This window comes from Macaca fascicularis, chromosome 19, assembly GCF_037993035.2.
Source record: "Macaca fascicularis isolate 582-1 chromosome 19, T2T-MFA8v1.1".
NCBI classification, from domain to species: Eukaryota; Metazoa; Chordata; class Mammalia; order Primates; family Cercopithecidae; genus Macaca; species Macaca fascicularis.
In genome coordinates this window covers 9,209,711-9,221,850 of record NC_088393.1, presented here as the reverse complement: position 1 = coordinate 9,221,850, position 12,140 = coordinate 9,209,711, and the positions used below count along the sequence as shown (strand labels likewise).

Here is a 12,140-nt window from a genome sequence, read left to right as displayed (position 1 = left end):
GACACCGGCCTCTAATCCTGCATCCCCGCAGCCCATCAAGCGGGACTTGATCCTGACGCCCAAGTGTGTGTATGTGATTGGGCGAGAGAAGGTGAAGAAGGGACCCGAGAAAGGCCAAGTGCGTGAAGTATTGAAGAAGAAGCTGGACATCCAGGCTCTGCGGGGAGTCTCCCTCAGGTGAAGCCAGGTCCCTACCTGCCGCACAGTCACTCGCACCTGTCCCCTGGCTGCCCTCATTCTAGTGACCCCGTCTGTTACCCTGACAATCTTACCTGGTGCCATGCCTGTAGCCCTCTCATGGCCCCACCTGTCATGTTCACCTGCCCCCTACGCTCACGATCCTTGGGTGCCAAAAGCTGCTGTCCTGCACCTTACCCTCTTACTAGACCTCACCTGGCCCTCTTTTGTAACCACCTCTCCCACTCCTTGCCACATCCCTCTTTTTCTCCTACCTGGTCACCCTTGACTTGGCCCTTAACTGACCCTTCCCTAAATCCACCTTCAGCCACCTTCACCTGTCACTCTCACCTGTCGCCCTCACCTGTGTCCCACCTGACCCTCTCACCCGCCCCTCCCCAGCACGCGACAGGACGACTTCTTCATCCTCCAAGAGGACGCCGTCGACAGCTTCCTGGAGAGCGTCTTCAAGACCGAGTTCGTCAGCCTTCTGTGCAAGCGCTTCGAGGAGGCAACTCGGAGGCCCCTGCCCCTCACCTTCAGCGACACGTACGGCCCCGCCAACCCCAGCACCATTTCGGGGTGGTCTCGGCGCGGAGCACCCTCTCCCGCTCCACCTACCCGGCCGAACTGCGCCTCGGCCCCGGCCCCGCCCCTGCCCCGGAACAGCGAGGGTGGGATGGGGCGGGGGACCCCGGCCCGCGCCCCCAAGCTTTCTTCTCTCCCCACAGACTACAGTTCCGGGTGAAGAAGGAGGGCTGGGGCGGTGGCGGCACCCGCAGCGTCACCTTCTCCCGCGGGTCCGGCGACTTGGCGGTGCTCAAGGTTGGCGGTCGGACCCTCACCGTCAGCGTTGGCGATGGGCTGCCCAAGAGCTCCAGTGAGTCTGCGCGGCAGAGGAGGCGGGGCAAGAGAGCGGACCAATGAAGGCTTCAGAGACGGGGAGAGGGCGGGGCCAGCGAGGCTGGTTAAGAGTGGACAAAGGCCAGGAAGGGGAGGGTCTAGAGAGAGAGAGAAAGAGAGACTTTTTTGAGGTTTTTGAGGTTTTTTTTTTTTGAGATGGGAGTCTCGCTCTGTCGCCCAGGCTGGAGTGCAGTGGCGCGATCTCGGCTCACTGCAAGCTCCGCTTCCCGGGTTCACGCCATTCTCCTGCCTCAGCCTCCCGAGTAGCTGGGACTACAAGTGCCCGCCACCACGCCCGGCTAGGTTTTTGTATTTTTTAGTAGAGACGGGGTTTCACCATGTTCGCCAGGATGGTCTCGACCTCCTGACCTCGTGATCCGCCCGTCTCGGCCTCCCAAAGTGCTGGGATTACAGGCCTGAGCCACCGCGCGCGGCCCGGCCTGTTTTTTTTGTTTTTGTTTTTGTTTTTGTTTTTTTGAGGCGGAGTCTCATTCTGTTCTGTCGCCCAGGCTGGAGTGCAGTGGCACGATCTTGGCTCACCACAACCTCCGCCACCCGGGTTCAAGCGATTCTCTTGCCTCAGCCTCCCGAGTAGCCGGGATTACAAGCGCCTGCCACCGCGCCCAGCTAATTTTTGTGGTTTTAGTAGAGACGGGGTTTCACCATCTTGGCCAGGATGGTCTTGAACTCCTGACCTCATGATCCACCCGCCTCGGCTTCCCAAAGTGCTGGGATTACAGGCGTGAGCCACCGCTCCCGGCCAGAGAGAGAGAGACTTTTAAAGAAAGGCTGCAACCAATGAGTGGGCGTGAAATGTGGAGGCGGGACGTGACCATGGAGGAAACCAATCAAAACAGTGGGGCAGAGCCGGCAGGATGGACCAGAGTGGGCAACAGCAAGGAAGGGGCGGGTCTAGAGAGAGAGAAAGGCTGTTAAGGGGAAGACATGACCAATGGGGGGTGAGAGAAATGTAGAGGGGTGTGGCCAGAGCGGCAACCCTGGAACCCGGTAGCGATGAAGGAATGTCCTAAAGTGGGCGGGCCCAAAAAGCAAGGCCAGTGAGGTGTGGGGCACTTGGGGGCGAGGCCAATTAGTGGGCGGAGCCAATGTACCTGTACCTAAGGGGCGGTGCTAATGGGAGAGTCTGAGGGGGTGGGGTGCGGCGTAACCTCAGAATGGACTAGACTTGTGGGCGGGGCAAAGAGCGTTGTCTATCACTCAAATCCCTGACACTCTTCTTTCAGAGCCTACGCGGAAGGGAATGGCCAAGGGAAGACCTCGAAGGTCGTCCCAGGCCCCTACCCGGGCGGCCCCTACCCGGGCGGCCCCTGGGCCCCCGAGAGGTGAGGAGCTGCGTCCCTTGCTGTCTTCCCTTGTGTTTTGTGGGTCCCATGGCTTAAACCAGACCTTAAGCAAACGAAATCTAACAAATACAGTTTACCACTTACTTCTCTGTCCAGAACTCTCCATAGCTCCATGTCTCCCATAGAATAAAGGCTAAACTTAGTTTGGCATTCAGAGCCCTTCAAAACCCAAACCCAGCTAACCACTGACATCTTCTCTCCTCCTACCCTACACTCCTGCCCTGCAAACTACATCTGTTTGTTTGTTTGTTTGTTTTTTGAGATGGAGTCTCCCTCTGACGCCCAGGCTGGAGTGCAGTGGCACTATCTCGACTCACTGCAAGCTCCGCCTCCCGGGTTCGTGCCATTCTCCTGCCTCAGCCTCCCGAATAGCTGGGACTACAGGTGCCCACCACCATGCCCAGCTAGTTTTTTGTATTTTTAGTAGAGACAGGGTTTCACCGTGTTAGCCAGGATGGTCTCGATCTCCTGACCTCGTGAGCCTCCCGCCTTGGCCTCCCAAAGTGCTGGGATTACAGGCATGAGCCACAGTGCCCAGCCTCTTTTTTTGTTTTTTGTTTGTTTGTTTGTTTGTTTTTTTGAGACGCAGTCCAACTCTTGTCTCCCGGGCTGGAGTGCAGTGGCAAAATCTTCAGCTCACTGCAACCTCCGCCTCCTGGATTCAAGCGATTCTCCTGCCTCAGCCTCCTGAATAGCTGAGTTACAGGCAACCACCACCACGCCCGGCTAATTTTTGTACCGTTTTAGTAGAGGCAGGGTTTCACCACACTGGCCAGGCTTGTCTCGAACTCCTGACCTCAGGTGATCCACCCGTCTCGGCCTCCCATAGTGCTGGGATTAACAGGTGTGAGCCACAGTGCCTGGCCTCAAACTACATCTTCTTTTCCCAACCCACCAAATTTATTCTTACCTCCAGGCCTTTGGACCATTTCTCTGCTACTCTCTCAAATTCCCATTCCATTTGTTGAGCTCTTATGTATCCACCAAGACTTACCCACAGAAGCCCTTCTACAGAGGAGAGGAGGAGGGAAACTTGCCCCTGCAAAGCTGCTCCTGGCCCGGCCAGGTGGCTCACACCTGTAATCCTAGCACTCTTGGAGGCTCAAGGCAGGAGGATCACTTGAGTTCAAGATCAGCCTGGGCAACATAGCCAGATCCCGTCTCTACTAAAAATTCTTTTTTTTTTTTTTTTCAAGACAGAGCCTCGCTCTATCACCCAGTCTGGAGTGCAGTGGCACGATCTTGGCTCACTGCAACATCCACCTCCCGGGTTCAAGCAATTCTGCCTCAGCCTCCTGAGTAGCTGGGACGACAGGCATGTGCCACCATGCCCAGCCCTTTTTTTTTTTTTTTTTTTTTTTTTTTTGAGACAGAGTTTAGCACTGTCACCCAGGCTGGAGTGCAATGGTGCAGTCTCAGCGCACTGCAACCTCTGCCTTCCGTGTTCAAGAGATTCTCCTGCCTCAGCCTCCCGAGTAGCTGGGATTACAGGCATGCATCACCATGCCCAACTAATTTTTTTTTTATCTTTAGTAGGGACAGGGTTTCACCATGTTGGCCAGGCTGGTCTTGAACTCCTGACCTCGTGATCCACCCACCTAGGCCTCCCAAAGTGCTGGGATTACAGGCGTGAGCCACCGCACCTGGCCTTTTCTTTTCTCTTTTGAGACTGAGTCTCGCTCTGTTGCCCAGGCTGGAGTGCAGTGGCGTGATCTCGGCTCACTGTAACCTCCACCTCCCGGGTTGAAGCAGTTATCCTCCTCAGCCTCCCTAGTAGCTGGGACTACAGGCGTGCACCACCATGCCTGGCTAATTTTTGTATTTTTAGTAGAGATGGAGTTTCACTATGTTGGCCAGACTTGTCATGAACTCCTGACCTCATGATCTGCCCACCTTGACCTCCCAAAGTGCTAGGATCACAGACTTGAGCCACCGTGCCTGACCTAAAAATTCTTTTTAAATTAGCTGGGCAAGGTGGTGTGTGCTTCTAGTCCCAGCTATTTAGGAGGCTGAGAGGGGAGGATAGCATGTGAGCCTTGGAGTTGGAGGCTGCAGTGAGCTATGATCTCACCACTGCACTCCATCCTGGGCCACAGAACAAAACCTGTCTCTAAACAAATAAAAAATAAATAAGGCCAAGTGCAGTGGCGCATGCCTATGAAACCAGCATGTTGGGAGGCTGAAGTGGGAGGACTGCCTGAGGCCAGGAGTTTGAGACCAGCCTGGTCAACATAGTGAGACCCCATCTCTACTTTAAAAATTATAAAAATCAACTGGGCATAGTAGAGCATACCTGTAGTCCCAGCTGCCCCTAAGAGGAGGCTAAGGAGGGAGGATTGATTGAGCCCAGGACATCAGAGTTGCAGTGAGCTATGATTGTACCACTGCACTCCAGCCTGGGCAAGAGTGAGACCATGTCTCAAAATAAACAAATAAAAGTAAAAAATAATTTTAAAATTCTTAAAAAAGCATCTGTTGGCCAGGTGCGGTGGCTCACACCTGTAATCCCAGCACTTTGGGAGGCCGAGGTGGGCTGATCACGAGGTCAGGAGATCAAGACCATCCTGGCAAACACGGTGAAACCCCATCTCTACTAAAATTACAAAAAAATTAGCTGGGCGTGGTGGCAGGTGCCTGTAGTCCCAGCTATTCGGGAGGCTGAGGCAGGAGAATGGCACAAACCCGGGAGGCGGAGCTTGCAGTGAGCCGAGATTGCGCCACTGCACTCCAGCCTGGGTGACAGAGCAAGACTCCATCTCAAAAAAAAAAAGCCTCTGTCTAGGCCCTCCTAGCCCCAGAGCCCTTCTGTCTGGCCCAATCCTTACCACACTGGGTTGAGAGCATGGCAATCTCCTCCCTCAGACTGGGAACTTGGAGCCAAGTACTCCTCAAATCCTCCTAGCATCACCCTAATACGTCTTCATCCTTGCTCCTGCCACAGGCATGGATCGCAATGGGGTGCCCCCCTCTGCCAGAGGGGGCCCCCTGCCCCTGGAGATCATGTCTGGAGGGAGTTCCCACCGGCCTCCCCGGGGCCCTCCGTCCACATCCCTGGGAGCCAGCAGACGACCCCGGGCACAGCTGCCCTCAGAGCACAACACGGAATTCCTCAACGTGCCTGACCAGGGCATGGCCGGGTAGGTGGGGTGGGAGGGCAGCCCCAGGAAGTGGGCAGGGGGTAGGGGAGTGTCTGGGGCTGTGACTCAAACCCCCTGTGCTCACAGCATGCAGAGGAAGCGCAGTGTGGGGCAACGGCCAGTGCCTGGTGTGGGCCGACCCAAGCCCCAGCCTCGGACACATGGCCCCAGGTGCCGGGCGCTGTACCAGTATGTGGGCCAAGATGTGGACGAGCTGAGCTTCAATGTGAACGAGGTCATCGAGATCCTCATGGAAGGTGTGTGTACCAGGGCAGAAGCTGGGGTCAGGGGAGCGGTAAGAACCCTGACATCACCAGGCAGACCCCACCACTGTACACCCTCCCCACGGGAGAACAGAGATAACAGACAGGTGAGGTGGCTCATGCCTGTAATCCCAGCACTTTGGGTGGCTGAGGCAGAAGGATCACTTGAGGTCAGGAGTTTAAGACAAGCCTGGGCAACCTAGCAAGACCCCATCTCTACAAAAGATTTACCAAAAAAAAAAATTCTAAGAGTGGAAATGGCCGGATGCAGTGGCTCCCAGCATTTTGGGAGGCTGAGGCAGGAGGATGGCTTAAGCCCAGGAGTTCAAGACCAGTCTGGATAACATTAGGGAGACCTCATGAACAAGACAGACGGAGCAGGCATGAGAACTTTCTCCAGGGCCAGCTAGGGGCACCTCAAGCTTTCCTCTCTCCCACAGATTCCTCGGGCTGGTGGAAGGGCCGGCTTCACGGCCAGGAGGGCCTTTTCCCAGGAAACTACGTGGAGAAGATCTGAGCTGGGCCCTGGGATTCCGCCTTCTCTTTTGCCCGCCTGTCTGCCTGCCTGCCTGGTGGGGAGCCAGGCCCTGCCAATGAGAGCCTCATTTACCTGGGCTGCAATGGCCTAAAAGTCCAGTCCTCTGGCCTCCAGTCCTGCCCAGGCCCTGAGTCTGTGAGTCACTGCTGCAGCCCCTACCCCTGGGCCCTAATCTTCCCCCAACATCACACCCGCTCCGCTGCCCATTCTCCACTTCTGCATGTGTCAAACGGGACTAACAGCAGAATCTACCTCCCAACTGCCATGTGATTCAGAAATGAGTCTTGAGTCCTGTGCTGTTGGCAAAGTGCCAGGCACAGTTGGGGGGAGGGGTCGTTGACAAGTGTGACTTTGCTCATTCTGTCATCACTAAGGCAATAAATGTTTGCCAGGTGAAAGCATGAGTTAACTTACTACGTGCCCAAAAAGAACAGTGTTTTCACAACCCTGTGAGGTAGGACCCCATCTTACAGGTGGAACGATGGAGGTTCAAAGAGGTTCACTGACCCAACACTGCACAGAGCCATGCCTTGTATTCATATGTGGCCACAAAGCTTGAATTTGTCCCAGTTTGGGCCGGGTGCAGTGGCTCACACCTGTAATCCCAGTGCTTTGGGAGGTGGAGGCAGATGGATCACTTGAGATCAGGAGTTCAAGACCAGCTTGGATAACATGACAAAATCCTGTTTCTACTAAAAATTAAAAAAAAAAAAAAAAAATTAGCTGGGTGTGGTGGTGCCTGCCTGTAATCCCAGTTACTGAGGAGGCTGAAGCAGGAGAATCGCTTGAACCCGGGAGGCAGAGGTTGCCATGAGCCAAGACCACGCCACTGCACTCCAGCCTGGGCAACAGAGCCAGACTCCATCTCGGAAAAAAAAAAAGAAATTGTCATGGCCAGGCACAGTGGCTCACGCCTATAATCCCGGCACTTTGGGAAGCCAAGGCAGGTGGATCATGAGATCAGGAGTTCGAGACCAGCCTGGCCAACATGATGAAACCCCGTCTCTACTAACAATACAAAAATTATCCGAGTGTGGTGGTGGGCACCTGTAATCCCAGCTACTCAGGAGGCTGAGGCAGGAGAATTGCTTGAACTCGGGAGTGAAGGTTGCAGTAAGCCAAGATTATGCCATTGCACTCCAGCCTAGATGACAGAGTGAGACTCCATCTCACAAAAAAAAAAAAAAAAAAAAAAAAAGCCAGGTGTGGCGGTGGGCGCCTGTGATCCCAGCTACTCAGAAGGCTGAGGCAGGAGAATCGCTTGAACCCGGGAGGCGGAGGTTGCAGTGAGCCGAGATTGCGCCACTGCATTCCGGCCTGGGCGACAGAGCAAGACTCCATCTCAGAAAAGAAAGAATTTGTCTCAGTTTCCCTTCCAGAAACTGTATCCCAAATGGTCCAGCAGGTCCTGTTAGTCTTGAAGCTACAGCCACCAAACCCATCCGGGACCTGTGGAGAGAGGCAGGTCCCACAAGCTCCCACCCTCAATGCACTCTGGGTCACTCCTGCCCCCTGCCCACCAATCCTATGTCTGTGCCCTCTTAGTCTTCACCCAACTGGGGTCAAGACTAGTTCTGACGTTTAAGAGCCCTCATTTCCTGCTGGAGTCTCAGCATTCTAGGGCTCCCTGCAAGGGCAGTTGGAACCTACTGGGAGTCCTGCTATGGTCTGAGCCTAAACATCCTGAAATTTGGGCTGGGTGCAGTGGCTCATGCCTGTAATCCCAGCACTTTGGGAGGCTCATGCCTGTAATCCCAGCACTTTGGGAGGCCAAGGCGGGCGGATCATCCGAGCTCAGGAGTTCAAGACCAGCCTGGCCAACATGGTGAAACCCTGTCTCTACTGAACATACTAAAATTAGCTGGGCGTGGTGGAACGCGCCTGTAGTTCCAGATACTTGAGAGGCTGAGGCAGGAGGTGGAGGTTGCAGTGAGCCAAGATTGCACCATGGAACTCCAGCCTGAGCAATAGAGTAAGACTCTGTCTTTAAAAAAAAAAAAAAAAAATCCTGAATTTTGGGAGTGGTTGTGCATGCCTGTAGTCCCAGCACTTTGTGAGGCCAAGGCTGGAGGATCACGTGATCTCAGGAGTTCAAGGCTGAAGTTAGCTATAATCATGTCACTGCGCTGCAGCCTGGGCAACCCAGCAAGACCATCTCTAATACTAAAATAAATCAAATCCTGGCCAAGCATGGTACCTCACAGCTGTGTAATCCCACAGCACTTTGGGAGGCCAAGGCAGGAGGATCACTTAAGGTTTGACCACCCTAGGCAACCTACTAATACCCTGTCACTACAAAAAAATTTTAAAATTGGCTGGGCGCAGTGACTCATGCCTGTAATCCCAGCACTTTGGGAGGCCAAGGTAGGCAGATCACGAGGTCAGGAGTTCGAGACCATCCTGGCTAAAAAGGTGAAACCCCATCTCTGCTAAAACTACAAAAAAATTAGCTGGGCATGGTGGTGCACACCTGTGGTCCCAGCTACTTAGGAGGCTGAGGCAGGATAATTGCTTGAACCTGGGAGGCGGAGGTTGCAGCAGTGAGCTGAGATCACGCCACTGCACTCCAGCCTGGGTGACAGAGTGAGATTCCATTTCAAAAAAAAAAAAAAGCTAGTGTCGTGGTGCATGCCTGTATTCCCAGATACTCAGGAGGCTGAGGTGGGAGGATCACTTGAGCCCAGCAGGTCCAGGCTGCAGTGAGCTGTAATTGCAACATTGTACTCCAGCCTGGGCAACACAGCTAAACCCTGTCTCTCTAATAAATAATAATAATAATAATAATAATAATAATAATAATTCTAGCTTTCTAGATTCTAGCTTTCTAAATTATTATTAAATATATGGACACCCACTCCGCACTCAGCCCCTCAAAGAGAAGCCAGTCCCATAGAGATGGGGCCGACTGGTGAGGTCAGGACTGGCCCACAGAAGAGGGGAATTCAGAGGTGGAATGGGCATTGCAGCAGGAGTCAGGAAGGTGGGAGAGGGTCGGTCTCAGCGGATTTGGTTGACAAGCACTGCACAGAGTGATTTAAGCTGTGATGAGCAAACTTCAGGCACAGAAGACCCAACTGGAGAATGGGGCATCGGGAATCCCCAGTACAGCCAGGAATCAAAGCAAGACTAGCGGCCGGGCACAGTGGCTCACGTCTGTAATCCCAGGGCTTTGGGAGGCTGAGGCGGGCAGATCACTTGAAATAAGGAGTTCGAGACCAGCCTGACCCACATGGTGAAACCCCATCTCTACTAAAAATACAAAAATTAGCTGGGCGTGATGCGCACGACTATAGTCCCAGCTACTCTGGAGGCTGAGGCAGGAGAATCGTTTGAGCCCAGGAGGTGGAAGTTGCAGTGAGCCGAAGTTGTGCCACTGCACTCGTCTGGGTGACAGAACAAGACACACACACACACACACACACACACACACACACACACACACACACACACACCAAGACTGGCCAGGAGAGCCTTCTGCAGAATCTATTCTCCCTTCTGTGCCTGTCTTGGGAAGCTGAGCATGGCTGGAAAAAATCCTCAAGGCTGCAACTGGGTCTCAAGGGCCATTTTATTGCTCAATGATGACACAAAAGTATTTAGCAATCCCTCGAATGACCCTGGTGCTCTCCATCTCTGAATTTCCTTTTTTTTTTTTTTTATTTGAAGATTTTGAAGATGGGGTCTCACTGTGTTGCTCAGGCTGGTCTCGACCACCTGGGCTCCTGCAATCCTCCCACTTCAGCCCTCCCCCAGTATCTGAGATTACAGGCACGCACCACTGCACTCCAGCATCTGATTCTTGTTGCTGTTGTTTTGAGACAGGGTTTCACTCTGTTGCCCCAGACTGGAATGCAGTGGTATGATCATAGCTCCCTGCAGCCTTGGATTCCTGGACTCAAATCATGATCCCGCATCACCCTCCCAAAGTGCTGTGATTACAGGTGTGAGCCACTGTGCACGGCCTCATGGGCCATTATCTTAAAGGTTTAGCATATGCATAACAGATATCATCTCCTATCTAGGTTACAGGCATCTTCAGACTGCAGACCTCAGTCATGTCTGCCCTGCCTGCTGCTCACCCCACATCCTGTTGACTCTTTTACAAAATTTCTTAAGTCCGGTCCCTCCTCTCCCTTCCTTCCTTGGGTCCCTGTGTCTTCTGCTGCCTCACCCCATCCTTCGCCAGATTGCACTACCCTCCCCTGCACACACACACACACACACACACTTCCTCACCCTACATTAAAATGATCTTTGTTTTTTAAAGCAAATGAGTTTTTAACTGAATAATTAAAAGAAAAAATTTTAATTTGTTTATTTTTGTTTTACTCTTATATGTATGTATGTATTTATTTTTGAGATGGAGTCTCGCTCTGTCACCCAGGCTGGAGTGCAGTGGCGCAATCTTGGCTCACCACAACCTCTGCCTCCCAGGTTCAAGCGATTCTCCTGCCTCAGCCTCCCGAGTAGCTAGGATTACACGAAGGCGCCACCATGCCCGGCTAATTTTTGTATTTTTAGTAGAGATGGGGTTTCACCATGTTGGTCAGGCTGTTCTCGAACTCCTGACCTCGTAATCCACCCGCCTAAGACTCCCAAAGTGCTGGGATTACAGGCGTAAGCCACCATGCCTGGCCTTTTGTTTTATTTTCTTAGAGACACGGTCTTGCTCTGTTGCCCAGGAAGGAGTGCAGTGGCATGAACACAGCTCACTGCAGCCTCTAAATTCTGGTCTCAAGCGATCCTCCCACCTCAGCCTCCCGAAGTGCTGGGATTGCAGGCTTGAGACACCACGCCTGAACAGAAAATTTTTTTTTTTTTTTTTTGAGACGGAGTCTCGCTCTTTGGCCCAGGCTGGAGTGCTGTGGCCGGATCTCAGCTCACTGCAAGCTCCACCTTCCGGGTTCACACCATTCTCCTGCCTCAGCCTCCCGAGTAGCTGGGACTACAGGCGCCCGCCACCTCGCCCGGCTAGTTTTTTGTATTTTTTAGTAGAGACGGGGTTTCACCATGTTAGCCAGGATGGTCTCGATCTCCTGACCTTGTGATCCGCCCGTCTCGGCCTCCCAAAGTGCTGCGATTACAGGCTTGAGCCACCGCGCCCGGCCCAAAAAAAACTTTTTTAATTAAAAATCACAAAAGTGAAAACTCAATCTCTCTCCCACTCAAACATCCCTGTTCCTCTCCCTAGTTTTTAAATATCTCCTAAAGGTATTCTCTGCATATAAAAGCCCATAGGGGGCTGGATACAGTAGCTCATACCTGAAATCCCAACCCTTTGGGAGGCTGACGCAGGTAGATCACTTGAGCCCAGAAGTTCTAGACCATCCTGGGCAACGTGACAAAACCCCATCTCTACAAAAAATATAAAAATTAGCTGGGTGTGGTAGCACATACCTTTAGTACCAGCTACTAGGGAGGCTGAGGTAGGAAGATCACTTGAGCCCAGGGAGGTTGAGGCTGCACTGAGCTGTGATCACATCACTGCACTCCAGCCTGAGCAACAGAGTGTGACTGTGTCTCAAACAAACAAACAAACAAACAAAAAAGCCGGATGCAGTGGCTCATGCCTGTAATCCCAGTACTTTGTAAGCCCAAGGCAGATGGATTGCTGAGGCCAGGAGTTCAAGACTAGCCTAGCCAACATGGCAAAACCCTGTCTCTACTACAAATACAAACAAAAATTAGCCGAGCGTGGTGGCGCAAGCCTGTAGTCCCAGCTACTTGGGAGGCTGAAGCAAGAGAATTGCTTGAACCC

The 12,140-nt window shown here is 53.0% G+C and overlaps 1 protein-coding gene across 2 annotated transcripts in view; it reads left to right on the top strand.

The window, feature by feature from the left end:
* The window catches only part of MYO1F (myosin IF), a 58,770-nt gene extending 51,990 nt beyond the window's left edge, over positions 1 to 6,780 (top strand). For both annotated transcript variants that reach the window (XM_074025677.1, XM_045378408.2), the window contains 7 exons: positions 32 to 177; positions 580 to 726; positions 909 to 1,057; positions 2,325 to 2,423; positions 5,386 to 5,581; positions 5,669 to 5,838; positions 6,285 to 6,780. In XM_074025677.1, coding sequence (XP_073881778.1) covers positions 32 to 177; positions 580 to 726; positions 909 to 1,057; positions 2,325 to 2,423; positions 5,386 to 5,581; positions 5,669 to 5,838; positions 6,285 to 6,361 — 984 coding nt within the window. In that variant the 3' untranslated portion in view covers positions 6,362 to 6,780. The remainder of the gene's footprint in view (positions 1 to 31; positions 178 to 579; positions 727 to 908; positions 1,058 to 2,324; positions 2,424 to 5,385; positions 5,582 to 5,668; positions 5,839 to 6,284) is intronic.
* The last annotated feature ends 5,360 nt before the right edge of the window (positions 6,781 to 12,140 follow it).